The sequence below is a fragment of the Cygnus olor genome, chromosome 11 (assembly GCF_009769625.2).
Source record: "Cygnus olor isolate bCygOlo1 chromosome 11, bCygOlo1.pri.v2, whole genome shotgun sequence".
Taxonomy (NCBI): Eukaryota; Metazoa; Chordata; class Aves; order Anseriformes; family Anatidae; genus Cygnus; species Cygnus olor.
Window position 1 is genome coordinate 9,093,475 of NC_049179.1, and position 24,859 is coordinate 9,118,333.

Genomic DNA, 24,859 nt, shown 5'->3' on the forward strand with positions numbered 1-24,859 from the left:
CTGCCCAAAGGAGAAAAATGGGGAGCTTTAGCAGCAAGCTCCAGTTCCAGTACGGCTATTTAGTCTTGGAGTTTAAAGTACTTCACTCTAATTTCATTATAATCTATGAAAAACAAAATGTTAAGCAGAATCCCATTGCTTAGAATGTCAAAGAAAGCGAAAAATGCCAGATCCCGGCAAAAGTTGCTGGCTTAAGCAGCCAGAGGCAGAGGTACCTGAGAGGCTCTGTCAGCAGTAGTCTCTTCTGTAGCCGCAGAGGTTTGTTTTCAGTTTACTAATTTGTTTTTCTGAGCAAACTACTGACCACTGAGAAAATTCACTAGGAGATGAGGGAGTGGGAGAGGTGTGCACTGCTTCCTGCCCGGTAAATCATCCCTCCACAGCTCAGTTTGTCATTTCTTTAGACTTAAAAAACAGCTACTCTCACCCACTTCTTGCTGATGTAATACAAGTAATGGTTTTATTTAATTAGTTGTAATTTTGGTAAACTTGGATCCACATCAGATAAGAGTTCTGTTTCAGTAGTGAGTCTTTGAAATACCACTATTGAGAATTTTTATCTATCCAATTCAATTTGCCCAAAGTTTGAAAAGTTTTCTCTCAAACAAGATGCTACGTGCCATCACAGAGAATCCCAACGTGAGTCAGATTAATGAACTTTTAAGAATATGACATGAAGCAAAGCCTCCCAGAAGACTGCCGCAGGAGCCGTAGAAGCTACATGTTAGCTACAAACTTGTTGGTAATGGTTAACACTCAGAGAGGGGCAGTCCTTTGGGAGAAGGAAAATAATAAAATACATCAGTTTTAATCTTGAGGGTTTAATTGTATTTACTGGTTTAAGTAACGATTGTAGTCACGGTTTTTAAGCCATGGTTTTAAACCATCTGTCCTTGATTTGACATTCCCTAAACAGATGCTCTGACTCAAGAACACGCGCACTTCTTCCTATCGTGCTGCTTTTGTTAAGCCAGCGCTTCTCAACCGTTCTTCATTTTCCGTAGCAATCGTGTTGCCAGCACGTACGATCCCTGTTGAGTTGGCCCCATGTGTGCAGGGCTCTGCTTATCCCAGCCTCTGCTTGTGTGCTCGCTGCTGGGGGGGCGACGGGGGCAGCATCTTCATCTTCCCCTGCCATTAGCAAGGGTCAGCGTCTGCGTTCCCGACTCCCTCAGGCGCTGCGCCCCGCGGTTGTGTTGACTCGCAGCCTGGTTCCTCTGCCGAGAGCTGCGTCGCGCCGCAGCTCGAGGGCCGGAGCCACCTCCTCGTAACACCTCTTCTGTTTCTGCAGTCCCACGAACGAGTGAGCAAGCGGCTGCACCAGCGGTTCCAGGCCTGGGTGGACAAATGGACCAAGGAGCACGTCACCCGTGAGATGGCAGCCGAGACAAGCAAGTGGCTCATGGGCGAAGGGTTGGAGGGCTTGGTGCCCTGCACCACCTCCTGTGACACAGAGACCCTGCACTTTGTGAGCATTAACAAGTACCGTGTCAAATACGGCACGATATTCAAGACACCGTAAACGCCCTGGGCCAGGGAAGCTCCCGGGAGATGTGTGTGTGTGCGTGCGCATCAAGGAAACGAGGAAGATGCCTTTCTCCCCTCACTGTGTATCTCCGTAACATGGCCACTTGACTAGTGCGTGGCTGGTACAAGCTGTCACCAGCGGGATTTCTCTGTAGGAACGTGGCTCTCCACCAGCGCCTGCTGGGACCCCTGGCCGCCGGCCCCTTGACTTCAGCATGCGCCCCGGAGGGACGGACCCTCCTCTGAGCTGAGCGGTCCCAGAGAGACACAACGAGCTCGTACGCACCAGCAGTGTTGGGGCTTAACTCCCCGGCGGCCTGAGCGGCGAGGGAAGAGAACTGGAGGAGGCTCTCCACCACCCCGATGCCTCAGTGGTCTTCAGATTTCCTTGCCTGGATGTGTCCCGAAGCCCAGAGGTGCCTGTCGCGGACTGGATTCTCCTCTGCCACGCTGCGGCAAGCAGCCTGGGCTCCCGCGGCGGGTCCCGGGCACTCCGGCCTCACGGAGCAGCCCCTCGGTCCCTCTCACTTGGCTCTCCTCCCTCCCATGCTGGACTCAACCAGTGCAGATCGGTCTGTCCTTTCTAGTGCCAGTGGAACTGTTTTTTGTACCTGCTTGTTTACTAGTCTCTCCTAGTGCCATGCACCAGCTTTTCACACACATGTACGTACACACACACAACAGAGAACAACACAATTTTAACATGTTCCCCTCCTTTTTTGTAAATAAATGTACAAATTGTCAATTTTTGTTTTTTTCTTTTTTTTTTTTTATTAAAGGAAGTATGCTTGATGTGCTAGCATAACTGTACTAGCTTCTTGTGTACCATAGTACCAGGTGGCTTGAGAATTAGTACCGACAGACAGACCTACGAAGACATTTATTACACTTTTTACCAAAGGGAGTTATCATTGTAGTGCTTTTGTGTGGAAACTTTTTTCTCCTTTTTTTGTAAATAAAAACGATGTCTTTGTTCTTACTGGAGGAAGACGCTCGCTCACCCACAGCCCTGTCCCTGGTCTGTAAGGCACCCTGCAGCGTGCGCTTGTTGGGGTGGGGAAGAGGGGGCACGTCCAACCGTTTTGCGATCGGCTCCACAATCCGAGAGGAAGAAGCAGAAGCAGCGCGTGTTTTGCGGTTAATACAACCGAGGTATGAGCAGTCTGTTGAGATATATAAATATATATTATATAACTTTTAGTTTATTTATTTATTTTTTTTCTCCTGGTGGATAATTTTTATCCACTTAGTCTTCCAGCTCCAAGGACCTTTGATTTTGGGAAGTGTTGCTGAGCTACTTAGCTGGGGTTGATTGTGCTCATGTATTTTTCCCTCTCAGTATTGAAGAAAACATCTTAAGTACCAAACCAGTATTTGACAGAGCTGCTCTGTGTGCACGTTTGTGTGCGCGTGCAAGAGAAGGTAGAGGGGTGGAATGGGTGTCGGTGCATTTTGCTAGTGAAATCCACATGTGAGATATATATTTTTTTTAAATATAGAAGCAGATACTTAAACACAGGGAAAGATTCTCCTTTTAAAATGAAGTTGGCATGGGCTTTGTAAGCCACACCAGACAACTGCACTATCTATCCACCTCATAGGAGGCAGTTTTCCTTGCACGAACTAGGCTCTAAGCACACCAAATTTGTCCCTGGTGTTTTGGAGCGGGGTTTTGCTGCTGCATTAACCTGTCAGGGGTTTTGGAGCTGGCGGGCAGAGCTGGGGCAGCGGCTGCGTGCCGAGAGGGGGGCAGACCTGGGGGGACCCTTCATGGCGGCAGAGCAGAGGGGTTTGTGCAGGGCCCTGAGGGGCTGAACTCATAGGCAGGCACTGTGCAGAAGGCAGATCTGGCTGTGGGGGCGAGCAGGAGCCTCCTGCGGAGAGGGAAAAAGGGGGAAAAAGAGAGGGAAGAGCCCAGGAGGGAAGAGCTCAGTGGGGAAGAGCCCAGGAGGACCACGCAGCATTTGCTAGCAATAAATTACCTGCCTTGTTCCCTTCTAAAGTATTTGGTTTTGCATCCTACACACTTAATCCCCCCCCCCTTTCCCCCCCCCCCGCTGTGTGTGCTCCAGGTGGTCTGGGGGCAAGCATGGGGGTGCTGGAGGCCTTTTCCTTCCCCAGCTGTAAAATGGGTGCAGCGCTGGGGGTGCCCCAGCAGCCTGCTCCTGCACGGTTTCAGCACTGGTGGGAAGGCCCCCAGCCTGTACCATAACTGAAAAAAAAAAAAAAAAGGTTTTCTTTTTATTTAGCGTTACTTTTTATTCAGCGTTACTGTTTGTGTTTGTGTGATTCCCCTACAACTACTGTGAGTGTGACTGCGGTGTGGCGTGCCCATTAAAACATCAGGGCTCAGCCATGCCTACGGCCCCTTCTTCCTTCAACGGGGACCCCGAGGGGCCTGGAGGCGAGGCTCGGGGCCTCGCCGCCCCCTCCCGGTTAATTACAGCCGGTTAATTGCTTAATTACACAGGCCGGGGGGGGGGGAGGAGGAGGGGGCTGCGCGGCGGGCGCATGCGCAGTGGCGGCGCGGCCCCCGGCATGGCGGCGGGCGCCATGTTGAAGCACCGGCGGACGGCGCTGGAGCGCGTGGAGAAGTTCGTGTCCGCCGCGTACTTCACCGACTGCAACCTGCGGGGCAGGTGGGCGCCGAGCAGGGCTCCCCGGGCCGCCGCCGCCGCGCTGGGCCCCGCGGGGGGCTGAGGGGAGAGGCCGCGGCCTGCTCTGCGCACCCCCCCCCCCTTCCCCTCACGTTCCCCCTCAGGCGCCTGAGGGGAGCTGGGGCGGCCCCGGGCTGAGGGGAGGCGGGCTGGGGGCTGGGGGCGGTGCGGGCGCGGCGCGGGGCGCTCGCCCGGCCCCCGCCGGGCCGTCCCCGCAGCCGTGCCCTGTCCGTGCCCCCCGCAGGCTGTACGGCGCCAGCTGCCCGCCCGCGGCGCTCTCCTGCTTCCAGAGCCGGCTGCGCGTCCCCTACGGCGAGGCTGTGGGGCGGCGGTTCGGGCCGGCCGCCGTCGGGGACTCCTTCGGGCCCACGTGAGTACCGGAGCCCCGAGGGGCCGTGCCCCTGCCTGCCGCGTGCTTCAGGGCTGCCTGGGAGCCTCGGCAGAGGCTGGCGGGGCGGCGGGCGGCGGCGCCCCTGCCGTGGGGGTGCCCCTGTTTGTCACGGCGGGCCGCGGCCTGCCAAAGGAGCTCAGAATCGCGCTAAGAAGGGCCGCAGGTCCAAGCGTATCGATAAACCGTCCTGGCTCAGGCGTTGCGCAAGTCCCGGCGCCCTCCGGTCTTAGCGCCTTTTGGAGTGCCGTGCAGGAGGGAGGGCGGCGGCGCTGCGAAGCCCCACGGTTGCGTCTGCCAGCTGGGACGAGAGCTTCACCCCGCGCAGCGCGGCGCTTAGCAGGCGGCTAGATGTCCAGCCCTTAGCGGTGCCTGACGGCGAGCGCCACGAGGTAGAAGCTTTGCTTGGTTACGCGTGGTCGGGCTGGCAGCTCGCTGGGAAGGGGAAGTGCAGCGAAATGGCGCGGGACCATGCAGGTGCTGTGTGCTGCTTAAACAGAAGGTGGTTAAACGTGGGGCCGGGCGGCATCGTTACGCTGGCACGCCAGACTGGTGCGGTGTCCCGCTGTGCTTCTTCCACAGAGGCTCTGAGGACAAGCGGCTTCCCTCAGGGAAGGTCCCGGCAGCGCGGTGAGGTTGCTGCGTGCTCTCTTCCAGGTGGGAGACCTGCTGGTTTAAGGTGGAGCTGAGCATCCCCCCGGCGTGGGCAGGGCGGGAAGTGCACTTTGTTTGGGAGAGCGATGGGGAAGGCATGGTGTGGCGAGATGGCCAGCCTGTACAGGTAAGGAGGTGCAGATCAGGGGCGTGCAGAGCAGTTACCTCCCTCACTCCTCTCTAACGGGATAGCAGAAACCCCCTCCTGTTTGTTATGGAGTAATGCCTGCAGGTGTTGTGGCAGGGAAATAACACGTAGACAAGAACAATTGGAGGCCTGGACAGTGTGATCGTGAGGAAAAACGTAAAGAGGATGTGGAGTTGTAGGGTTGTTCAGCCTCAAGAGGTAAGCTCTGTAAAATAGGTAAATAGCAAATAGGTGAGAAGCTGCCGTGCAGAGAGGGGCAGTGTTTGCGTAGGAGCTAGTACGGGGCGTGGGAGAGAGGGTGACGCTCGTGGTTTACCTGCTGTGCTTTGTGGTGGGCCACAAAGGGTCTGGGAGCTGTTTCTGAAGTTCAGTCCCAAGAGTCAAGCCTGCTGCTGGTGTGTTTGAGTGTTTCCCGGGGGTTGACTCCTCGACAGGAGTTAAAATTCTGGTCTGCAAAGTAGTCCCAGCTGGAAATCCCTTGTTTAGGCATTATCAGATGTCTTGCAAGACAGGTAGGCAAGCTCCGGGCCTGAGATGTACGTCTCCAGTGCCAACAAGAATAACAGGTCAGACTCTTGTCAGGACTAGCACAGGTCAGCTTTGGCCCTGCAGTTCCCATGCCGGTTGTTCTGTTGGGAAGCAGGGCCCTGCAGAACACGGGACCAGACCCCGTCCGTCCAGCTGCTCTGTCAGGCCCGCTGTCGTGGACTTGGGGGTTAAGCGTGCTGCCTTTCCCTGCAGGGCTTGACCAAGGAAGGTGAGAAGACCAGCTACATCCTGACAAGCTGCCTGAAGGAGTCGGAACCCCACAGGTGAGCGGTCAGCCTGGCCGAACCCCCTTCTGCTGGGGGATCTCGGACTTCCTTGAAGCCACGAGACCCCCAGACCTGCGTCGGGGTGTCCAGGGGGTCAGCCAGGAGTTGGGGTTGGGCTGGTCCTGCTGTGGGGTGGGAACGGGCTTCCCCAGCTGCGTGCTCGTGGTCTGCGCCCTGATGGCTTTGTCCCCGTCTCCGCAGCGTGACGCTGTACGTGGAGCTGGCCTGCAACGGCCTCTTCGGGGCTGGCAAGGGCACCATGATCGCCCCCCCGGACCCCGACAGGAGGTTCACTGTGAGCAAGGCTGAGCTCGTCGTCTTCAACAGGGATGTCTACGAGCTGCTGGTGGATCTGGAAGTACTGCTGGACATGGCCCGGGTCTGTGCACCCGTTCTGTCATCCTTCCCACCTCCTTCTACAACTCCTTCATTTTATCCCCTGCTGCTGCTGTTCCAAGACTTGTCCTCCCACCAGGAGGCTCTGGAGGAAGGAACAAGTATTTGCTCCTGCTGCTTTAGCATAATTGACATTGTCTAGAGCAGGAGAAAACCAAATGGGGAGAAGCCACAGGTGGTTGTTTCATCCATCTCCTGTTCCAAAACGGGATCTGTTTGACCAGAGCAGTCTGTAATTGGTGTACGTGTTACCTGGGTTTGGAAGGACACGTGCACAGACGTCAGGCTGTGTCTGTGAAGCAGGGCCGTGGTGTTTGCCTGGCACCACTGGCAGCCTCAGGTGCTGGAAGGAGGCAGGAGGTTCTCCCCGGGGCGAGCGTGGGTGCAGAAAGCTGTCCCGAGCTCAGGGTCAAGCTGTCCTCCTCCCAACCCCAGCTCCTCGGGGAGGAAAACCAGCGGAGCTTCCAGGCGCTGTACGCTGCCAACCAGATGGTGAACGTGTGCGACGTTACCGACCCCGCCACCTTCCCTGCTGCCCGCGACCTGGCGGCGGCCATCTTCGGCCAGAGGAACGGCGAGAGCCAGCACACCATCCACGCCATGGGGCACTGCCACATCGACTCCGGTGAGAGCAGCACGGCGTGCCCTCTCTGCTGGCTGCCCCCGAGCTCCAGGCAGCAAACCCTGAGCGAAGGGAAGGGAAGGGAAGGGAAGGGAAGGGAAGGGAAGGGAAGGGGCTCTGCGCTGCCACGCAGCCGGTCAGATTGGGCACGTGGCTGGCTTGCTGTGCCCCCTGCTGCTGAGGGATGGCGTACAGACCACGCTCTTCTCCCTGTCAGACTTCAGCCTTCAGTTTTCAGTCCCTGGAGGGGGCTCGGTCTCAGCATTTTCCCCGCCTGATCCTTGAAGGGCAGCACAGCCCTGTTCCCAGAGGAGCCTGCCTCCCCCCGGCAGGTGGGTATTTGTGCCGAGCGATGACCGCGCTGGGGCCGTGTCTCTGTCCCCACAGCCTGGCTGTGGCCATACGAGGAGACCGTCCGCAAATGTGCTCGGAGCTGGGTCACAGTCATCCGCCTGATGGAGAGCGACCCCGAGCTCACCTTCGTGTGCTCCCAGGTGAGTCCTCTCCCTCCGAAATGTTTGGGTCAGGAAGGGGGTTTGCTCTGGGCAGCGTTGGTTGCCGAGCTCTCTGAGGAGCTTTTCTTCTGCTTGCGGCGTGCTGCTTCTGCGGCGTGACTCCAGGCGAGAGGAGGGGTGACCGGCAGCATCCCGTGCGGGGGCGTGGTGGGAGCCGAGACCGTCCTCTGTGCTCCGGCAGGCGCAGCAGTTCGAGTGGGTGCGGAGCTGGTACCCGGGGCTCTACGCCCAGATCCAGGACTACGTGGCAAAGGGGCGGTTCATTCCTGTCGGCGGCACCTGGGTGGAAATGGTGAGAAGCGTGGGGAGCCTGGCTCACTGCCCCCTTCCCGCGCCATCCCTCTGGGGCCTGGCGCTGGGACGGGGCGCAGCAGGACCTTTGCCGCCCCTGTCTGGTCGGTCGCGAGCCGCTGTGCGTGGTGTCTAGCCTCGTAAAAACACCGTCCCTCTCCTGAATCGCTTCGTTACCTGAGAAAGGAGCCTTGGTATGTGCTGGCCGAGCTCCGTTCTTCCCTTCACCGTCCTCAAGATGTCAAAGCTCCGTGTAACTGCTCTCTGAGCCGCTCAGAGGGCACATCCCCTCGCTGCGCAGGCAGAGGGGGATGTAGCAGAGCCTTGCTCCACCCAGAAGCCCTCAGGGCCGCCGCGCAGCCCCCGCTTTGCACTGCCTCGGGTTGTTTCCCTTTTGCAGCGCCGAGCCGTGTCCGGATCCTCCCCGGGCAGGGTGACAGCGGGTGGGAATGGGGGCGCACCCAGGAGCCCTCGCCCCGAGCCTGGCTCGGCACGCGGTACACGCGATGTGCTTTGCCCCCAGGACGGGAACCTGCCCAGCGGGGAGGCCGTGGTGCGGCAGTTCCTCCAGGGCCAGCGGTTCTTCCGGGAGCAGTTTGGCCGGATCTGCTCGGAGGTACTTGCTCTTCTCCTGCACGCCTGCCTCGCACGCTGTCTCCTTCCACCTCTTGCTGTGCTCGGGGGTTTCTCTACGGTTTGCCTTCCCGAGAGCACCCTTGGGTGCCTCACATAGGTCTGTTTTTGGCAGCTAAAGTTGCGATGAGTGAATATCCAGTCCCCAGCGTGTCCTGCCGGGTAGCACAGGGTTAGGACTCGGTGTCCCTTGTGCAAGAAGGGCTTGGGGCCTTACTGCCAGGACACCCCGACCGAGCTCAGGCTGTGGTGTGTGTGACTCACGTGTTTCTTTCCCTCTGCTCCCAGTTCTGGCTCCCGGACACGTTTGGGTACTCGGCCCAGCTGCCCCAGCTGATGCGTGGCTGTGGGATCGGGCGGTTCCTCACGCAGAAGCTCAGCTGGAACCTGGTGAACGCCTTCCCGGTGAGCTGTGCCAGAGTCCGTCTGCAGGCTTGACCCCTTTCTTCCACGGCCAGTCATTAGCTCAGCTGATGCAGGCTTTTCTCCCAAAAGCTCAAAGCTGTGACCAGTTTATGATGGTAGCAGTGTCCTGCCGGGCTTTAGGGGAGAGGGGGGACACAGTGATCCCAGCTTGGCTGCCAGTAACTGCTGCCTCCAGGTGTTGTTTTGCTCCTAACAAACCCCCGGACAGGAAGCTGTGACCTGTCTGCGCGGGCTTCTAGTGCACGAGTTCTGCGTTGACGGGGTTGAAACATGCTCTGTGTACACACGTTTGTGGGGGAGATCGGTTTGGGAGCCTTGAGACGCTGAGCGAGGGGCTAGTTAATGGCTTGCTGGCACTGGCACGAACACAGATTTCTCTTTGGGAACTCCTGGGGATGATGGGTTGTGTTGTCACGTTGTGGTACAGGGAGGCTGTTAGAGACACCGTGCTTTTCTTTGTTTCCCCTGCAGCATCACACCTTTTTCTGGGAAGGCATCGATGGTTCCCGAGTCCTGACCCATTTCCCCCCTGGTGACTCCTATGGGATGCTTGGGCGAGTGGGGGAGGTGAGCGGGGTTGCCAAACCTGCGTGTGAAGTGCAGTGCCAGCCTCGTGGGACCAGGTCTGAGGCTCGTGGGGGAGGGCACTGCCTGGGAAAGGAGTAGGATTGCTGGATGAAGGATTTTAGGGTGCCTGGCAGCAGCTGCCTGCCTCTGAGATGTGTCCGTGCCTGATTCCTGTGGTTTGGGGTGGGGAGGAGGGCTAAGGCCGGACTTTGCACCCCAAAGGCTGGCCCAGCTCTCGTGTGGAGCCATGGGAGCTGGGGCTGGGTACCAGGGGAGTGTAGCTGTGCAAAATTCCTTCTAGATGCTGAAAACGGTGAAGAACAACAAGGACAAAGGACGCGTGAACCACAGCGCTGTGCTCTTCGGCTTCGGAGACGGAGGAGGGGGCCCCACGCAGAAGATGCTGGACAGGATGAAGAGGATGCGTGATACAGACGGGCTGCCGAGGTAAGAAGAGAGCTCCCTTCCCCTCTTCTTGTGCAGGCACAGAGCTCTTGTCACGGCTTCCGGAGGGTCCCACTGCTTCTACCAAAGCAGCTGTGTCCACGAAACGTGGCTCAAAGTTCTGCCGAGCCTGATTTGGGGAAAACTCATCTGGCAGCAAGGCAGGGTATCAGCCAGCTGCTGCCCCCCAGCAGAACCCCTCACCGCTCCGCTGGCCCTGCCTGCAGTTTGCATTTCTGGGGGATTTCTCAGCTGAAGGTTTCCTTTGCTTCCACCGTGCTGTGGTGGTGCCGTCTCTGTCTTCAGCCAGCCACGAGCCATCCCTTTGAGATCGGTTGGGGTTTCTGACGCCTCACTTCTGGGCCTGTCACCTTTCCTGGTGAGGATACGCCACTTGCTGCTCGTGCGCTTCCCTCCTGACCCGTCGCTGTTCGTACATCCCTCCCCCAGGGTTCAGATGTCCACTCCCGACCGGCTTTTCTCTGTCCTGGAGAAGGAGTCGGCGCAGCTGTGCACGTGGGTGGGCGAGCTCTTCCTCGAGCTGCACAACGGCACGTACACCACCCAGGCCCAGGTGACTGCGGGACGGGGCAGCAGGCTTCCCCCAGGGACGGAGGCTGTTCGCAGTTCTCTTTGCCCCTCTGCAGGCAGTTCCAGGGTTCCCTTTAGGTCTTGACTGTGGGAGCCACGTTGTAGCCAGGACTCCGCAAGACAAATCTGACCGTTAGTCTTTAAGCAGGCTTTTTTTTCCAGGAGGGAGAAGGAAGCCAGGGCCCCCTTGGTCAATAACTGCCTTGTGCCGCACTTCAGCGGGGCCCTGATAATTGCAGAGGTGGGGTGAAGAGGAGTAGGGAGGGAACAGACAGGAGGAGCCTGGCCTGGCGTTAAGCTGTGCCCTGTGCTGGGAGTTGTAGGGCTGAAAGCCAGGGTGACCTGTGGAAAAAATCCCGCTGGTGCTGGCAGCTCAGGACACCTCCAAGTAACCAGCCTTCTTGCACGGAGCTGCGCTTTTTGCTGCTGGTGTCAGTGATCCACTCGGAGCTCCAGACTTCCTAAGGATCTTCCTTCTCTTCTTGGTTGGCACTAGATAAAGAAGGGGAATCGGGAGTGCGAGCGAATACTCCACGACGTGGAAGTTCTCAGCGCCTTGGCTCTGGCGCAGGACAGCTCGTTCCAGTACCCTGCCAGCCAGCTGCAGCGGCTCTGGAGGTGGGGGCGCACACGAGCACCGACCGCTGCACCCACACTGCTCCTTCAGACACTGATCGGGGCTCCACCTGGAAAGCGTCACAGCGCCTTGCTTCTCCCGCTGGAATCCTCAAACCCTTGCTCCAAAGCCACCGGGAGCTCCAAACTCTTCCAGCTCTCCTGGCGGGAAACTTCATTTCCAACCTAGGCTTATCCTTGGCCAGTTACGGCTCGTCTGAGCTTGTGCAACAATATATCTGGTAGCCCCAGGGCATGGAAAAAATAGCTCCTACTCCCCATGGCTGTGGTTTGCTAAGATGACAGCTGACAAGTCCTAACATAAAGGGGTTTAAAGGGTGCTATGCAAAAAATCTTGTTCTCCCAATTCCTTGCTAGTGGGGGCACAGGGAACGGTTATTAGGTTTGTCCGTCTTGCAAGCAGGGCTTGGTAAGCTCCAGCAAGTCTGCTGCTCTCCACAGAGCCTTTTCACATCGTTCCTCTCTTCTGTTTTAGGTTACTGCTGCTCAACCAGTTCCACGATGTGCTGCCAGGCAGCTGTATCCAGCTCGTGGTTGAGGATGCCCTGCAATACTACGCAGGTGAGCAGGGGTTTGGGCTAGGAGGACACTTAAACCTCTTGGAGCACACTGCCTGTTGTCTGGTGCAGAGGTTTCAGTCTCGGACTGCCTGGCACTGTAGGTTGAACCTGTGCAGGACAGTCATGTGTCAGTAATTGTGCTAATTCGGCTGGGGAATTTCCAAAACGTGCCGAGTTCCTGAGTTTTTGCACGCTGTTTGCACGCCGGGAGAGACCCCAGCAAAGGTGGGAGCTGAAATCGGCTCCTCCCTGCCCACGGGCAGTTACAACAGCTTCCTTTATTACAGCTCAGCGATTTTCCAGCTGAACTGGCATAGCTCCTTGTAGCCTTGTAAAAACAAAGTTAATAATTATAACTTTAATTGCTTAATAGATAATAGTAATTAATATTAAGAACAATTAGTAATTGTAGCTTGGAAGTAGCCAAAGTATGCGTACGTTGCACAGGAGCACCAGATAGGAGAAGCTACCTGCCTGGGCCGAATTCAAGCCTTTTTTTAAATTATTTTTTTATTTTTTTCCTCTTTTTCCCTCAGAGATCCGCAGGGCTGGTGCTCGGCTGCAGGAGGAGGCTGTGCAGTCCTTATGTGGGGACCTGCTGCAGCCCGAGTCCGGGCGTGCTGAGGGCACCCTCGTGCTGAACACTTTGCCCTGGGAACGGACCGAGGTGATCTCCAGGGCCGGGCCAGCTGGAGCAGAGGTTTTAGGTTTGTCTAACTGAGGGGGAGCTTTTGTAGCAGAACCTCTTAAAAGGGCGTGGGTCTGAGGATGTTGAAGCAGAGCCTCTTTCCTTCCCAGCACTGGTGACAGCCCCCAGCATGGGGTACACGATACTGAGGGAGCCGTTGCCCCCCCCGCAGCCTGTGACAGTGGTGAAGCAGGTGAGCACAGCTCCGCTGTTCCTCAGGGTGGTGTACCTGCATCGGAGGCCGACTGGGGAGAAACCTGGGGAATCCAGCGTGCAGAAAGCCGGCATGTTAGACTTACAGCTGGGGACTTGGTGTCCCGCTCGCCCCATGGAGTCATGGCTCTCTTCGTCCTTTCCCCCAGGAGGATGGCTCCGTTACCATGGAGAACGGGGTGATTGCGGTCTGCCTGGATGCGATGGGCCGCCTGACTTCTCTTCGTCTGGCACACTCTGAGAGGTCTGTCTCTCACCTGGTGCCTGGAACCAGGCTCCTAAAACTTTCCTTGGGCCTTTTTCTCTGTGTAGACCCTTCACAACTGCCAGATTTGAAGTTGCTGTTTCTCTGTTCCAGGGAGGCGGTTGCAGATGGCTGCTGTGCCAACCAGTTTGCTCTCTTTGATGACGTTCCCCTGTACTGGGATGCCTGGGACGTGATGGATTACCACCTGGAAACCAGGTAGAGGAGCAGGGCATGCAGCACTCGGAGTCTGACTTTGCTTTGAGTTTCTTGCCTCCCCATCAGTCTTAGCTGTAACAAAACCTCAACAGCTCTCCTGTTTCTGGGCATTCACTCTGGAGAAGCGAGTGCCTGATTTGGGATCCTGGATCTTCCATGCGGGGACCAGCTCTGCCTTTACCCCTTTCTCTAGGAAGCCGGTGACAACGCTGCTGAAGCCTCTGGAAATCACCCTGGCAGGGGGCCTGCGGGGAAGTGCAAGCTTCTCTCTGCGGGTTGGGAAGAGCAGCACCTTAACCCAGGAGATTGTCCTGGATGCCACGTGCCCGTACATCCGCTTCCTGACCCAGGTGCGGCCAGCAGCTGCTGCGTTAGGGACGCGTGGTGTGCAGGCAGGGCCCTGGGAAGCCGAACCATGCTTCAGAATTACGTTTCCCCTCATTTCCTCCTCTGGAACCTCCTGTTGCCCGTCCTCCCCTTGCCTAGGTCCCCCGAGGGATGGAATGGAATAGAGAGCATCGCTTTATCCATTTTCAGATTCCACTTCACCCATTTTCAGGCTTCGGGGTTGTTGTACGGTTCCTGGTTCTGGGCCAGCCCGGGTGGGAGCTGGCTGCTGTGCGTTGGGGACGGATGAGTGTGGTCTGTGCCTGCCAGAGCCCTCCGACGATGCCCTTCTGCTATTGCATTTAGGTCGAGTGGAAGGAATCCCACAAGTTCCTGAAGGTGGAGTTCCCTGTGCAGGTCCGGAGCACAAACGCCACCTACGAGATCCAGTTTGGGCACGTGCAGCGGCCAACGCACTGGAACACGTCGTGGGACTGGGCCCGATTCGAGGTGAGAGGAGAGGTTTATCTGGTGCGAGGGTCGGGCTGCGCCTCCCGCGGGGGGCTGCTCTTCCTCCCAGGCAGTAGCTTCATGCGATAGATGCGTCCCTTGGTGCCTCCTGCAGGTGTGGGCTCACAAGTGGATGGATCTCTCCGAGCACGGCTTCGGGGTGGCAGTGCTGAATGACAGCAAGTACGGGGCGTCGGCACGCGGGAACGTCCTCAGCCTCTCGCTGTGAGTGGGGCCGGGGTGGTGGCGGAGCTGCAGCGGTCACTTCGACTTCTGAGGTGTCCGTTTCAAGTCAAGGCCTGGTCCTGAATGATCATAGTAAGCAAAGAAATAGTTTGGGATTAGCCAAAGCGGCTGTCTTCTAAAACCTTTTGGCTGACTTAATTCAAATTGACTAAGAGAAGGAAATTCCTTGTGCTCACAGATAATTTCGTAGAGATCAGATCAGGTTTGCAGCAAGTAATTTTTCTGTTGCTGGCCAAAACACGCCCCAGGAAGGGAGGCTTAAAGGAGGGGGAAGGAACGGCGATGTTACATATGCATGCAAAGCTCAGAGAAACTCTGTGTTTCGGTTCGAGCTGCAAGTTTCATGGGAAACCAACCCTGCAGAGCTTGGTTTTAGTTTCTGGGACACTTTGTCCAGAGTCCGTTGCCAGAAATCAGCAGAAATCAGCTTCCACCTCTGGGCCTGGTCTCAGAGTAGCGCGGAGAGGGGGGAGGCAGCTGTCTTGGTGCGGTGCTCCGGGCTGTGTGGCAGAGGAACAGGACTGGGTTCACAGGGGGTGCTGCAGCCATGCCCGTCTCACCCGCCTCTTCCCTCAGGCTGAGAGCACCCAAGTCCCCCGATGCCACCGCCGATATCACGCAGCACCACTTCACGTACGCCGTGCTGCCTCACCAGGGTGAGTGGTGGCAGGGGGTGCCCCAGCGAGCCTCCGGGTGAGCGCAGGCTGTCCTGGCTGTGCGTGCGGAGAGGCTGACCCGAGGTTTGGGTGCTGCAGGTTCCTTCCAGGATGCGGGTGTGATCCGGTGCGCTTACAACCTGAATTTCCCCCTCCACGCGGTCCCAGCCAGCTGTGCCCAGTGCCCAGCCTGGAGTGCCTTTTCCGTGAGCTCACCTGCCGTTGTTCTGGAGACTGTCAAGCAGGCAAGGCCCCTGGGACGGAGCGGGGAGGCGGAGGGGACACTTCTTTACCCAAACTGCTTAAGCTGCGGTTGTTCAGCATGGTCTGCCCTCTCCCCGCATCGCAATCCCCCTCATCTGCGTGTCAGAGCAGCTCAGCCGTGGCCGCCTGTGTCTGGCTGTCCCCCGAGGTTCTGTCCCCTCGGGCTGAGTTCCTTTCTGCGCTGTGTCCCCGAAGGCTGAGGACAGGCCCGACGCGGTGGTGGTGCGGCTGTACGAGGCGCACGGCAGCACGGCTGGCACCTGGCTGCGGAGCTCCCTCCCCGTGAAGGAGGCAATGCTGTAAGTCCTGCTCGAGGGCTGGGCGCGGGCGGATCGTTGGCTTTAGCTTCACCAGCTGCCTTCTTCCCCAGCTGTGACCTCCTGGAGCAGCCGCTTGCCAAGGACCACCTGGCGCTGGAGCAGCAGGGCGTGAGGCTTTCCTTCACGCCCTTCCAGGTGCTCTCCATCCTCCTGGTTCTGAGGCAGTGAGGCCCTCAGTCGCATCTTCTTGTGCCACAGCAAGCTGGACCAACGCTGGGAGCTCGACTCACGGCCCGAGGCTGCTGGGAGTGCTCCTTCTCCTGGAACTGAGCCTGGCGCCCCCCCGTGCCCTCTCCCTGGGCTGGGGAGGAACAAGGAGCGGGCGTTTTCACTGCCCCCAGGCCCGTGAGGTTTGCCAAGAGCGGTTCCAGGGAAGAGCAGTCTTCCCCCCTTGCTGCCCCCACCCGGCTCAGGAAAAGAGTTGAGAACAACTCCATTTCCTCAGGAAAGGAGGAGTAAAGCTGCCCCCTGCCTAACCAGGGGGCTGGGGAGCAGCAGCTTTCTGTGCTGACCCCATGTCACAGCCTTTGTCCTTTCCAGACCAAAGCAGCACCCAGCTGCAAGGTGGGAGCAAGTGTAAAAACACCACAGTTCTTCTTCTCCACAACTAAGGGAATTATGTAAAAATCTGTTTCAGCCTCTTAGCTTATTTCCAGATGCCTTCGCTTCTCTTGTAGTGTCTCACTCCTGGGAGGGGGAGGCAGCACTTACCTTAATTTTGGGGGTTGGGGGTAGAGGGGCGGGGAGAGCCTGCTCCAGCCCAGTGCAGGGAGAGGCTGGTACCAGCACAAAAAGGCAGGCACGGTGACTTGTACACAAAATACTTTTATTAAGCAGCTAAAAAGGGCTATCTCAGGGACCCAGGGAGCAGTCAGAAAAGGATGAGGAAATGCACTGTTAGGCAGAGGGAAGACTCAGGGCGACACGGCGCCCGAAGACCTCAGTCTGCGGTCCTGAAGGACTGCTCCCGACACCCAAGCCAGACCAGTGAGGTTTTGGAGAACACGATTAAAAACCGTAAGGGGAGGCACGCAGCCTGCCCCCAGCACGGGAGGGCCGTGCCTGAAGGCGGCCCCGGGGCCCAGCCAGCGCCACGCCGGAGGAGGAGGAGGTGGGAGGAAGGCAGCTTGCGGCGCTCACACTGCGGGGGCTGCGCCTGGAAGGTGGGGAGGGAAGCGAGAAGGGGAAGGGAAGGGTTGGTGCCACAGGGCCCTGCTGGCTCCTCTCCTGCCCTCGGTCACCGTGACACGCTGCTCCCACGCTTGGGCTAGTCCAAAACTCACGGAAGCGCCGCCTCACCTGCGCCCTTGCGTGCAGACGCCCGGCGTCTTGTCACTTTGATGGGAGCCTCGGGCTCAGAGGAGGCCGGAGCGGCAGCTGCTGCCCTCCTCGCACGGGCGCGGCCCTTCCTTGGCCGCTCAGGCACTGCTTCGTCCTCCTCCTCTTCCTCCTTCTTCACGGCCAACGTTGCGGGGTTCTCCGCACGCCTGGAGCGCCGTTTGGAGGCGCGTGTGGTGACCTGGGCGGACAGAGCCAGGGCTTAGCAGCAGCAACGTGCACGTGTTAGAGGAACAGGAGGCTTCACGCCCCACCCGGCCTGCTGCCTGGCTAGGAACTGCCGGGACGAGCCCCCCGGTGCCTGTGGGAGCAGCCTGAGGAAGCAGGACAAGCTCTGGTCCCAGCAGGAGCCACGCCAACCCCAAAGCCTCCCACCTCAGCAGTCGGCGCGTCAGGGTCTGCCTTCGGGCCAGCGCGCTTCTTGCGGGACGTCTGACCTGCGGGAGAGCACGGGGTTGGGGCTGGGGGGAGGAGGCGGTGACCGCTCAGGCGATGGGGGCTGTAGGAAGGACGCGGGGGGCTCCCTCTCCCCTCCCACCACCCTCAGGTGAGGACGGGACGTGGCTGCAGGCCTGGAAAAGCACCCTGCAGGTGCTGGGAGGAAGCCAGGGACACGGCAGGCTGCATCCCCCGGTGCCGCAGGCCTGAGCGCCCCAACCACGGCAGCAGTTGCCTCCCCAGCAGGGCCTGGGAGCGGTTCCCTTCCTCCTCCCCGTGCTCCAGCCCTCCCAGAGCAGGAGCAGGTCCCGCGGGGAGCAGAGGGCACTCACCTCTGGGAGCCATGGGGCCGGGCTCACCCTGCGAGGAAGGGGACAGAGCGGTGACTGGTGCGCCATCACTCCCCAGGCACCACCAGCACAGCGGGCTGCTGGAAAGGGAGCTTCCCGCTGACGCAGCACCACGCTTGGGGTCGCAAGAAGCGGCACCCGAGCTGGTGTCCCCCTGGGGGAGTGGTAAGGGCGCCCAGCCCCGGGCAGAGACCCCCCCAACCCACCTGGAACCATATGGTCCTGCCATTGTGGTCGCGCAGGGAGCTCATGCCAGGCACCCCGTAGCACTGCAGCCAGTTCTTGAAGGCGGTGTGGTTGTCCGCGTGGTCTGGGTCAAGGAGGTTTTTCTCTGGGAAGGGGGAGAGGAAAAGGGGCGGAGAAACAGAGCTGGGGAGGGCACGCTGTCCTGCCAGAGCCCAGCCCAGGCCCTGCCAGCTGTCCCCGTCCCCCAGCTCCCAGCCTCGCAGCCTCACCCGCCGCCACCACCTCCATGGGCACCGTGTGGCACAGCTCCAGGAGATCCGGGTTATCCCGCTTCAGCTTCAGCTTCTTACTCAGCGTCAGGGAAGAATTCTGCAGGGGTGGAGAAGGGAAGTCACCTGCCAGCTACCTCAGCCTCCCTGGGGGGGGGGGGGGGTCTCTTCACCCCCCAAATACCCATCTCCCCTCACCCCCCTGAGGAGGAGCTGCCAAAGTCCCCCTGAGGACAGGGAATTGGGGCAGCACACAGGAGCACCAGCAGTTTGTGAAAAACAACCCTCAGGTCATGGTGGGGTTTTTTTGTGTTTTTTTGTTTTTTTTCAGGCTTTCTTGGAGATTGGAGTAGCCACACAGCAAGGGCTCTACTGCAGCCTTCCCCCGAGGTTTTAAGCTTGTGTTTGTTTCCCTTGCCCCTTCCTCTTTACCCTCTCTCAACCAAATACACAAGAGACTCCCTGAAGGCACGGGCGCAGCTGAGTGCGAGCGCAGCACGGAGGCACGTGGCCCGGGAGCTGTGTCAGCTCGGCGGCACGGCCACGTGAGGTTACGGAAGGGCTGCACACATTTGCCGCTGGAGGGGCAGGCGTGCTCAGACGCGGGGGTTGTGGCAGGAGACAACAACAAGCTGGCTGGGAGAGCTCCCATGCAGCAAGAATTATAGTTGTGAAGGGAAAACGCCAGCTGCCAGGATGGGAAAGGGCTCAGGGGTTGTCAGGCAGCAGACAGGGTTCGATGACTACATTGAGCACACCCCCAACCTGTGCGCGCTGTCCCCAAAAAGCAACACCTCCTGCCAGCGGTGCGGGCAGAGGGGACGGGCTGTGTGAACGCTGCAGGGGTTCCGCCCCATCAGAGCGGGGAGCCAAACATGAACTGAAACTGGCCTGAACCCTGAGCCATGACAGCAGAGCTGAAGCAGAGCTTTGCGCCCAGCTGAGCACAAAGCAGGACCAGAGTTTCACACCCAGCTGAGCCAGGGTCTAGAAGCAACCTGAGCCCCCTTTTCGGCCTCACTGCTGAGCCCAAACCCCACTCAGTGATGTTTCTCAGCTCAGTCTGGCTCCCTGCACAGAAGGCAGGAGGCTCCCAGGACTGAGCCCGGCAGAGTGGGGCGATGCTGAGCTGTGAAAGCACCGTGTGTTCCCATCTATTCCCCACCTTTTTCCTCCTCGCCTGCTCCTGATGCTTCAGGGCTTCCAGCACCGTCCGAGCCTTTTCAAAGGGAGGGATCTTCAACCTGAGAGAGTCCACCCGTCACACGCAAGCCTGACCTCTCGTTTCTGACACGGCTTAGCACGGTAGGCAAAGGCACTCAAGTTTGGCCTTGGAAGAGGCTGGATACGGTGTGGTTTCAGCTCAGTGAAAAGCCTTATTACGAAATGCACCTCACCTGTACAGGATCTCAGCACGGAGGTAGTTGCCGATCCCATTGAAGTACTTCTGGTTCAAGAGGGCCTCACAGATGGGCTTGTCAAAAGCCTTATCGTCCAGGTTCTTCAGCACGTTCTCCCTGCGACACAGCACGAGTATCAGGCTGGCGCACTTGGACACGGCTGTGCTCCTGCCACCAAGGGCAGAAGCCCCGCACGCAGCCTCCACAAAGCAGCCCAAACTGTCCTCGAGTGAGGGGCGAAGCAGCAAAGTGAAGAATCCCAGAAGCGTTAAGGTCGGAAAAGCCCTCCGAGCTCATCTGGCCCAACCACCCCCCTACCACCAGCGTCACCCACTAACCCACGTCCCCGAGCACCACGTCCAACCTCTCCTTGAACACCCCCAGGGACGGTGCCTCCACCACCCCCCCGGGCAACCCGTCCCAAGGCCCGACCGCTCTCGTGAGCGCGGGGAAGACGGCCCCCGGCACAGGCGCCCCGTATCCCCCCGCACACGGGAAGCGCTGGGGCAGGCGGCGAATTCGGCTCGACCCCGCGCGCCGCCGCTCCTCCGGCCCGGGGCTTCGGGGCCGGGGGTTCCGAGCAGAGCCACGGGAGCCGCCAGCAGGCGCGGGGAGAAGCCGCGGGAAGGGCCCCCCCCCTCCGCCGCCGCCGCCGGCTCAGGCAGGGAAGCGGCGAGCGCCGCGCAGCCACGGCGGCGCCTCAGGACGCCGCCCCCCCAGCCCCGTCCCCGCAGCCCGCTCCCGCCCACCGCGCGGGGCCGAGCCCCCACCTGAAGGCCCGGTACTCGGAGAGCACGCAGGGCCCGCGGCCGGGCTGCCAGGCGTCGCCCAGGCGCCACGAGCCGAAGCGGCGAGCGTCGACGAAGCAGAGGGCGCGCGGGGGGCTCTCGCGGGTGAGGAAGCGCAGGTGCGCGTGGCGGGGCGGCGCGGCGGCGGGGCGCAGCCGGAACCCCCCGGACATGCCGAAGCGGAAGACGAGGGCCTGCGGGCGGCCGGGGCCCAGCGGCTCCAGGCGCAGCCGCAGCTCCTTGCCGCGGGCGGCGGCGCCCAGGCGGTACGCCTCGCTGCGGAACGGCACCTCCGGGCCGCGGCCCACGGCCGAGCGCTCGGCCCCGCCGCAGAACACCAGCCCGCCGCACGCCTCGTTGATGTAGCGCCCGGCCAGGGCCAGCTCCGGGCCCTCGGGCATCGCGACCCGGCGACAGGGCCGCGACCGGCCCGCGACCCGGCCTCTCTCCTGACCCGTCGCCTAGCGACACGCCCCCGAAGGGCGGGGCTCCCCTCCCCGTCGCCTAGCGACACGCCCCGAAGGGCGGGGCTCCCCTCCCCGTCGCCTAGCGACACGCCCCCGAAGGGCGGGGCTCCCCTCCCCGTCGCCTAGCGACACGCCCCCGAAGGGCGGGGCTCCCCTCCCCGTCGCCTAGCGACACGCCCCCCGTTCGCCGCACGTCGCGCAGGGCGGGGCTTCCCACCCTCCCGCCCCGTTGCCTAGCGACGCGCGCCGCTCGCCCCCCCATTGGCTGCGCGCCGCCCCGCGGAACGCCGGGAGTCGTAGTCCCTTTGCCCTCGCGTTGCCACGGCGACGGCGCCGCGAGGCCTGGAAAGGCCCGGAGGTCGCGCAGGCCCCGCGGCCTCCCCGGGCACAAGGGGCGGGCACAGCTCGGGCTCGGCTCCGGCGCCTTTATTGGGGGCTGCCCCCGGCCCTGCAGCGGGAGGCCGGGGCTCGGCAGGGGGGAGGGCAGCGGCGGAATCCTCCCCGGGCTCACAGGAGGGTCTTCATCAGCGCCTGGGCCTGCTTCAGCTCTGCGGGGAGAAGGAGCGGGCGGGGGGGCTGCAGCGTGAAGCAGGGGCTCTGCCCGCGGCACCCCTCCCGCGCCCCCCCGGCCTACCTGCCAGCAGCACCCGGAACTTGTCCGCGGACACAGCCATGGGGACGGCCGCCACGCCGCCACCGCCCCGGCCCCGCACGCGGAGCAGCAGGTGCACGAGGGCCTCGCCCACGTCCCGCAGCTCGCTGGAGCTCAGCGTGTAGTCCACCCGCCAGGAGACCGAGTCCAGCTGGCTCACTTCAATGGAAGGGCAGGGTCAGAGCCTCCCCCCCCACGCCCTGCAGCCTCCCCCAGAATAACCCAAACACCAAAAAGTAACCCAAATGCATCCTCAAGAGGAAGAGACCCTGAACAGCCTCTCTCCCCTGCCCCTAAAATTGCGGGGCAGATGTACTGGGGACCCCAAAAGCTGCACTCACATCGCAGGCTGCAAGCCCTAAGGCTCTCCTGCAGGGAGCTCTGCTTCTCCTCGTAGGACCGGCACAACCCCGTGGCGTGTTCTGCCCAAGAAGAAAGACAACACACACAAAAAGCACCCACTGATGCCAGCTCCAGCCCTGCTGCAGCCAAACGCCAGGCGTGCGGCAACAGGACATGGCCCAAACATCTGGAAGAGACCCCGGGGGCAGACAGCGTGAACGGGATATGGCACAGAAAGGACGAGAGGGCGAGGACGGCCCCATCCTGCACCGCTCGCTGCGGGACTGAGCACAGCGGAAGCAGCACCCGGTGCTGCCGGCTCAGCTGCGGGGCCGCCACTGATGCCCACCTTTGGGCAGCCCCAGCTGCTGCAGCTCGCTGGACAGGGACTCGCCATCCACGTTGTGCTTGGCTGCGCTGGAAAAGATGAAGTCGAGGACGGCGATCGTGGCCTTCACATCGCCGGACTCTGCGGGGAGGAGAGGATTCAGCCCGACGGCGGCCAGACCCCCTCTGGGAGGTGCCACCTCCTGCAGGGCCCCAGGTGGGGAGAGCGGGGCCCTTGGCAGCAGCAGAGGAGCAAGGCTCACCCAACTTGGCATCCGACGTCAGCTTCAGGATCTTCTCATACTGTGGGAGACGAGAGCACGCACTAATTATACGATAAAGCGATGCTTTAATTCCATTAGCGCTATAACTCTGTGCTACGCTGTAAAATTATAACTAAGGCAGAGGCTTGCAGAGCTTCTGTGGTCCCCAGCTGGGGCCGCAGTGGATCACCACACCCCCCCCCCGCAGCTGAGCACTCACGTCGATGGCCTCTCCCAGCAGCTCCCGCAGCACCTGGGCGCAGATCAGCTTCAGCTTCACGGAGGACTGGGGGGGACAAGGACGGGTCAGCGCCGCCCCCCCCCGGCAGCCGAGCCCAGCTCCGGGGCGGGGGGGCGGAGGGGGGGGGGCGCGGACACTCAACGATTTTGGCCAGGACGCTGATCTCGGCCAGCACCCAGTCGGGGCAGTCCAGGTCCCCGCAGAACCGGAACCGCTGCGGAGGAAAGGGGCGGTGAGAGCCCCGTCGCGGCCCCGAGCCCCCCCGGGGGAAGCGCGGCTCCCGGCCCGCCCGCCCCGCCGCCCGGCCCCGGTCCTGGCCCCACCATGTCGCCGCCGGACACCTCCCTCCGGCTCCGCCTCCGCGACCCGGAACCGCTCCGGCCCCCGCTGCGCTCGGCGGAAGGAACCGGGGAAGGGCAGCGGGAGGCAGGGAACGGCGAGTCCCGACCTGCCTCGGGCCTGGGGGCGGCACCGGGAGCGGAGCCCCCCCCCCGCCGCCAGCAGTGGGGCCCCGGCCCGGGCTGCAGCCCCCGGGGCTCGGTGCCCGCCCTGGGGCTCCTGGGGGCGGCGCCGGGGCCGTGGCCGGGTGGCCCCGGGGAACCGGGACCCGGCCGGGGCCACCCCGGGGCCGCCGCAGCCGCGCGGGAGACCCCGGCCGGCGGGGGCGGGGCTGGGGCTTGACCCCGCCCCTCTGCTCCCGGCCCCGCCCCTCCCTCGCCGCGTTCCCGCCGCGCCCGACCTCCCGCCCTCAGTCCTCACTCAGGTCCGACCCTCACTACTCTCCCCCCCCAGTTTCGTGGGCGGGGCAGGACGGGGCGTGCTGCTCCGGGATTGGGCGCACCTCGAGCCACCGAGCGTCACGATTGGCTGCGGCGCGGAGCCGGGCGGGGCCAGAGGCTTTAGAGCGCGCGGGGGTGGCGGCGCTGCTGCGGCTCGGAGCTGTGTGCTGGGGGCGGTTCCCTCTTGGGGCTGGGAAGGGGAGGCTGAGCGCGGCGGTCTCGGGGGTTGAAAACTGGCTGGGGAGCAGGGGCTGCTGTGTCCTAAAAAGCCTAAGTGCTGCTTTTGTCAGAGCTTCACAACAGAAGCTGATTTCAGGGTTTTTTTAGTTTTTTTTTTTTTTACTCTCGCGGTGTTTGGATTATGCTACACTTTTTCTCCCTAGATCCTTATTCTGAGTTTGTACCCTCTGTTTCTGCGTCATACCACTCTATAAATGGGTTGATTTATTAAGAGAGAGGTTCCCCTGCCCATGCACTGGGTTTCACCGCCAACACAACCATTTCAGCTTGAGCACTGGGTTTCACCCCTGGATCTCTGTTCTCAGTGTGTGACCTGTATTTTCATCTTATGCCATTGTATAAATATTGGCTGATACTTGTTTAATTGCGGTTTTGTCCCTCATGCACTGGGTTTCACCACCAGCGTGCTGTCTTTGGTTCACATCCTCTGTTTTTAGTTTGTGCCTGATATTTCCACCTTAGATCGTTATTCTCATTTTGCGATCTGTGATTTCAGCTCGTGCTATTTTATAAATATATAAGCCTGTGCGCTGTGTTTCTTCCTTCGCTCCCCAGATCTTTATTTTCAGTTTGTGTCCTGTGTTTCAGCTCCAGCTGATCGACACTCCAGCTCTTTTCAGTCCCAGCTCTCCACCTCAGCACCAGCTGCTGGCCACTCAGGAGCAGAGATGCTCAGCCTTCAACCAGCTCCTGTTAGCTCTAGCAGATTTCAGCTGGTTTTGACAAGGCTATAAATCAATCGCTGTCATAACTTGAGTATCGCTATTAACTGTCATAGTTGTACTTCGTGTAAGTATTGATTGGTTAACTAATTAATTGGGAACTGTTCCAAGCTATGTACCAGCATTGCATACTCAGCCCTTTTGGGGGTCTCAGAATCAAGGGACCCAGCCTCTGCCGTCAAGCTCTGACAAAAGCAGCAGCTGCCACTTTTTCTGAGATGCAGCAGCCCCCAGCCGGCTTTCAGCCCCCAACACCGCCGCGCTCAGCCTCCCCTTCCCGGCCCCGAGAGGGCGCCGCCACCGCCGTTCAGCCCTAAACCGAGCAACGAGCCCCGGCTGCGCCCCCGCCCCCGCGCGCTCTTAAGCCGCTGGCCACGCCCCGCGCGGCCCCCCAGCCAATCATAACCCTGGGCGTCTCGGGGTGCGCCCAATCCCGGCGCAGCGCTCCCCGTTCCGCCCCGCCCACGGGGCTGCGCGGGAGCGTTGAGGGTCGGACCTGA

General features: G+C 60.6%; 4 protein-coding genes across 9 annotated transcripts in view; 2 read left to right on the forward strand and 2 right to left on the reverse strand.

The window, feature by feature from the left end:
* The window catches only part of SIN3A (SIN3 transcription regulator family member A), a 30,309-nt gene extending 27,803 nt beyond the window's left edge, over positions 1-2,506 (forward strand). For both annotated transcript variants that reach the window (XM_040569463.1, XM_040569464.1), the window contains exon 21: positions 1,292-2,506. In XM_040569463.1, the coding sequence (XP_040425397.1) occupies positions 1,292-1,522 (231 nt within the window). In that variant the 3' untranslated portion in view covers positions 1,523-2,506. The remainder of the gene's footprint in view (positions 1-1,291) is intronic.
* Positions 2,507-4,011: 1,505 nt separating this feature from the next.
* MAN2C1 (mannosidase alpha class 2C member 1) lies at positions 4,012-16,184 on the forward strand. Of its 2 annotated transcripts, XM_040569465.1 has the most exons (26): positions 4,012-4,166; positions 4,429-4,554; positions 5,230-5,353; positions 6,116-6,186; positions 6,391-6,568; positions 7,021-7,210; positions 7,595-7,701; positions 7,904-8,014; positions 8,537-8,629; positions 8,935-9,051; positions 9,544-9,639; positions 9,941-10,086; positions 10,534-10,657; positions 11,171-11,292; positions 11,786-11,871; positions 12,407-12,577; positions 12,669-12,751; positions 12,921-13,015; positions 13,130-13,234; positions 13,428-13,584; positions 13,928-14,071; positions 14,187-14,296; positions 14,894-14,973; positions 15,073-15,218; positions 15,433-15,536; positions 15,608-16,184. In XM_040569465.1, the coding sequence occupies exons 1-26, from the start codon at positions 4,039-4,041 to the stop codon at positions 15,723-15,725; spliced, it is 3,132 nt and encodes a 1,043-aa protein (XP_040425399.1). In that variant the 5' UTR covers positions 4,012-4,038; the 3' UTR covers positions 15,726-16,184. The 2 variants fall into 2 exon arrangements, with proteins under 2 accessions (XP_040425399.1, XP_040425400.1); XM_040569466.1 differs by lacking the exon at positions 4,429-4,554 and having other exon boundaries at positions 4,037-4,166.
* Positions 16,185-16,368: 184 nt separating this feature from the next.
* On the reverse strand, positions 16,369-21,050 carry NEIL1 (nei like DNA glycosylase 1). 4 transcript variants are annotated; one of them, XM_040569467.1, is made up of 9 exons: positions 20,309-20,991; positions 19,536-19,655; positions 19,304-19,382; positions 18,139-18,238; positions 17,890-18,014; positions 17,666-17,693; positions 17,271-17,356; positions 16,857-17,076; positions 16,369-16,713 (listed from the first exon to the last, which is right to left on the reverse strand). In XM_040569467.1, the coding sequence occupies exons 1-9, from the start codon at positions 20,725-20,727 to the stop codon at positions 16,694-16,696; spliced, it is 1,197 nt and encodes a 398-aa protein (XP_040425401.1). In that variant the 5' UTR covers positions 20,728-20,991; the 3' UTR covers positions 16,369-16,693. The 4 variants fall into 4 exon arrangements, with proteins under 4 accessions (XP_040425401.1, XP_040425402.1, XP_040425403.1 ...); XM_040569468.1 differs by having other exon boundaries at positions 17,271-17,332; positions 20,309-20,986; XM_040569469.1 differs by lacking the exons at positions 17,271-17,356; positions 17,666-17,693.
* A 154-nt stretch (positions 21,051-21,204) lies between these two features.
* Positions 21,205-23,095, reverse strand: COMMD4 (COMM domain containing 4). Its single transcript, XM_040569471.1, has 8 exons — positions 22,942-23,095; positions 22,761-22,832; positions 22,598-22,663; positions 22,378-22,417; positions 22,137-22,256; positions 21,787-21,867; positions 21,428-21,604; positions 21,205-21,341 (listed from the first exon to the last, which is right to left on the reverse strand). The coding sequence occupies exons 1-8, from the start codon at positions 22,942-22,944 to the stop codon at positions 21,301-21,303; spliced, it is 600 nt and encodes a 199-aa protein (XP_040425405.1). The 5' UTR covers positions 22,945-23,095; the 3' UTR covers positions 21,205-21,300.
* Between the last annotated feature and the right edge of the window lie 1,764 nt (positions 23,096-24,859).

Excerpts from the sequence above, each read along its gene's own strand:
- MAN2C1 (XM_040569465.1), top strand. The coding sequence starts at position 4,039 with ATGCGCAGTGGCGGCGCGGCCCCCGGCATGGCGGCGGGCGCCATGTTG. Across the intron at positions 5,354-6,115 it reads GAGATGGCCAGCCTGTACAG|GGCTTGACCAAGGAAGGTGA; the intron begins GTAAGGAGGTGC and ends CTTTCCCTGCAG. Across the intron at positions 9,052-9,543 it reads ACCTGGTGAACGCCTTCCCG|CATCACACCTTTTTCTGGGA; the intron begins GTGAGCTGTGCC and ends TTTCCCCTGCAG.
- NEIL1 (XM_040569467.1), bottom strand. The coding sequence starts at position 20,727 with ATGCCCGAGGGCCCGGAGCTGGCCCTGGCCGGGCGCTACATCAACGAG. Across the intron at positions 17,694-17,889 it reads GCAGGACCATATGGTTCCAG|GGTGAGCCCGGCCCCATGGC; the intron begins GTGGGTTGGGGG and ends CCTTCCTCGCAG. Across the intron at positions 16,714-16,856 it reads GTCTGCACGCAAGGGCGCAG|GCGCAGCCCCCGCAGTGTGA; the intron begins GTGAGGCGGCGC and ends CCCACCTTCCAG.
- COMMD4 (XM_040569471.1), bottom strand. Across the intron at positions 21,605-21,786 it reads TAGGGCTTGCAGCCTGCGAT|TGAGCCAGCTGGACTCGGTC; the intron begins GTGAGTGCAGCT and ends CTTCCATTGAAG. Across the intron at positions 21,342-21,427 it reads GTTCCGGGTGCTGCTGGCAG|AGCTGAAGCAGGCCCAGGCG; the intron begins GTAGGCCGGGGG and ends TTCTCCCCGCAG.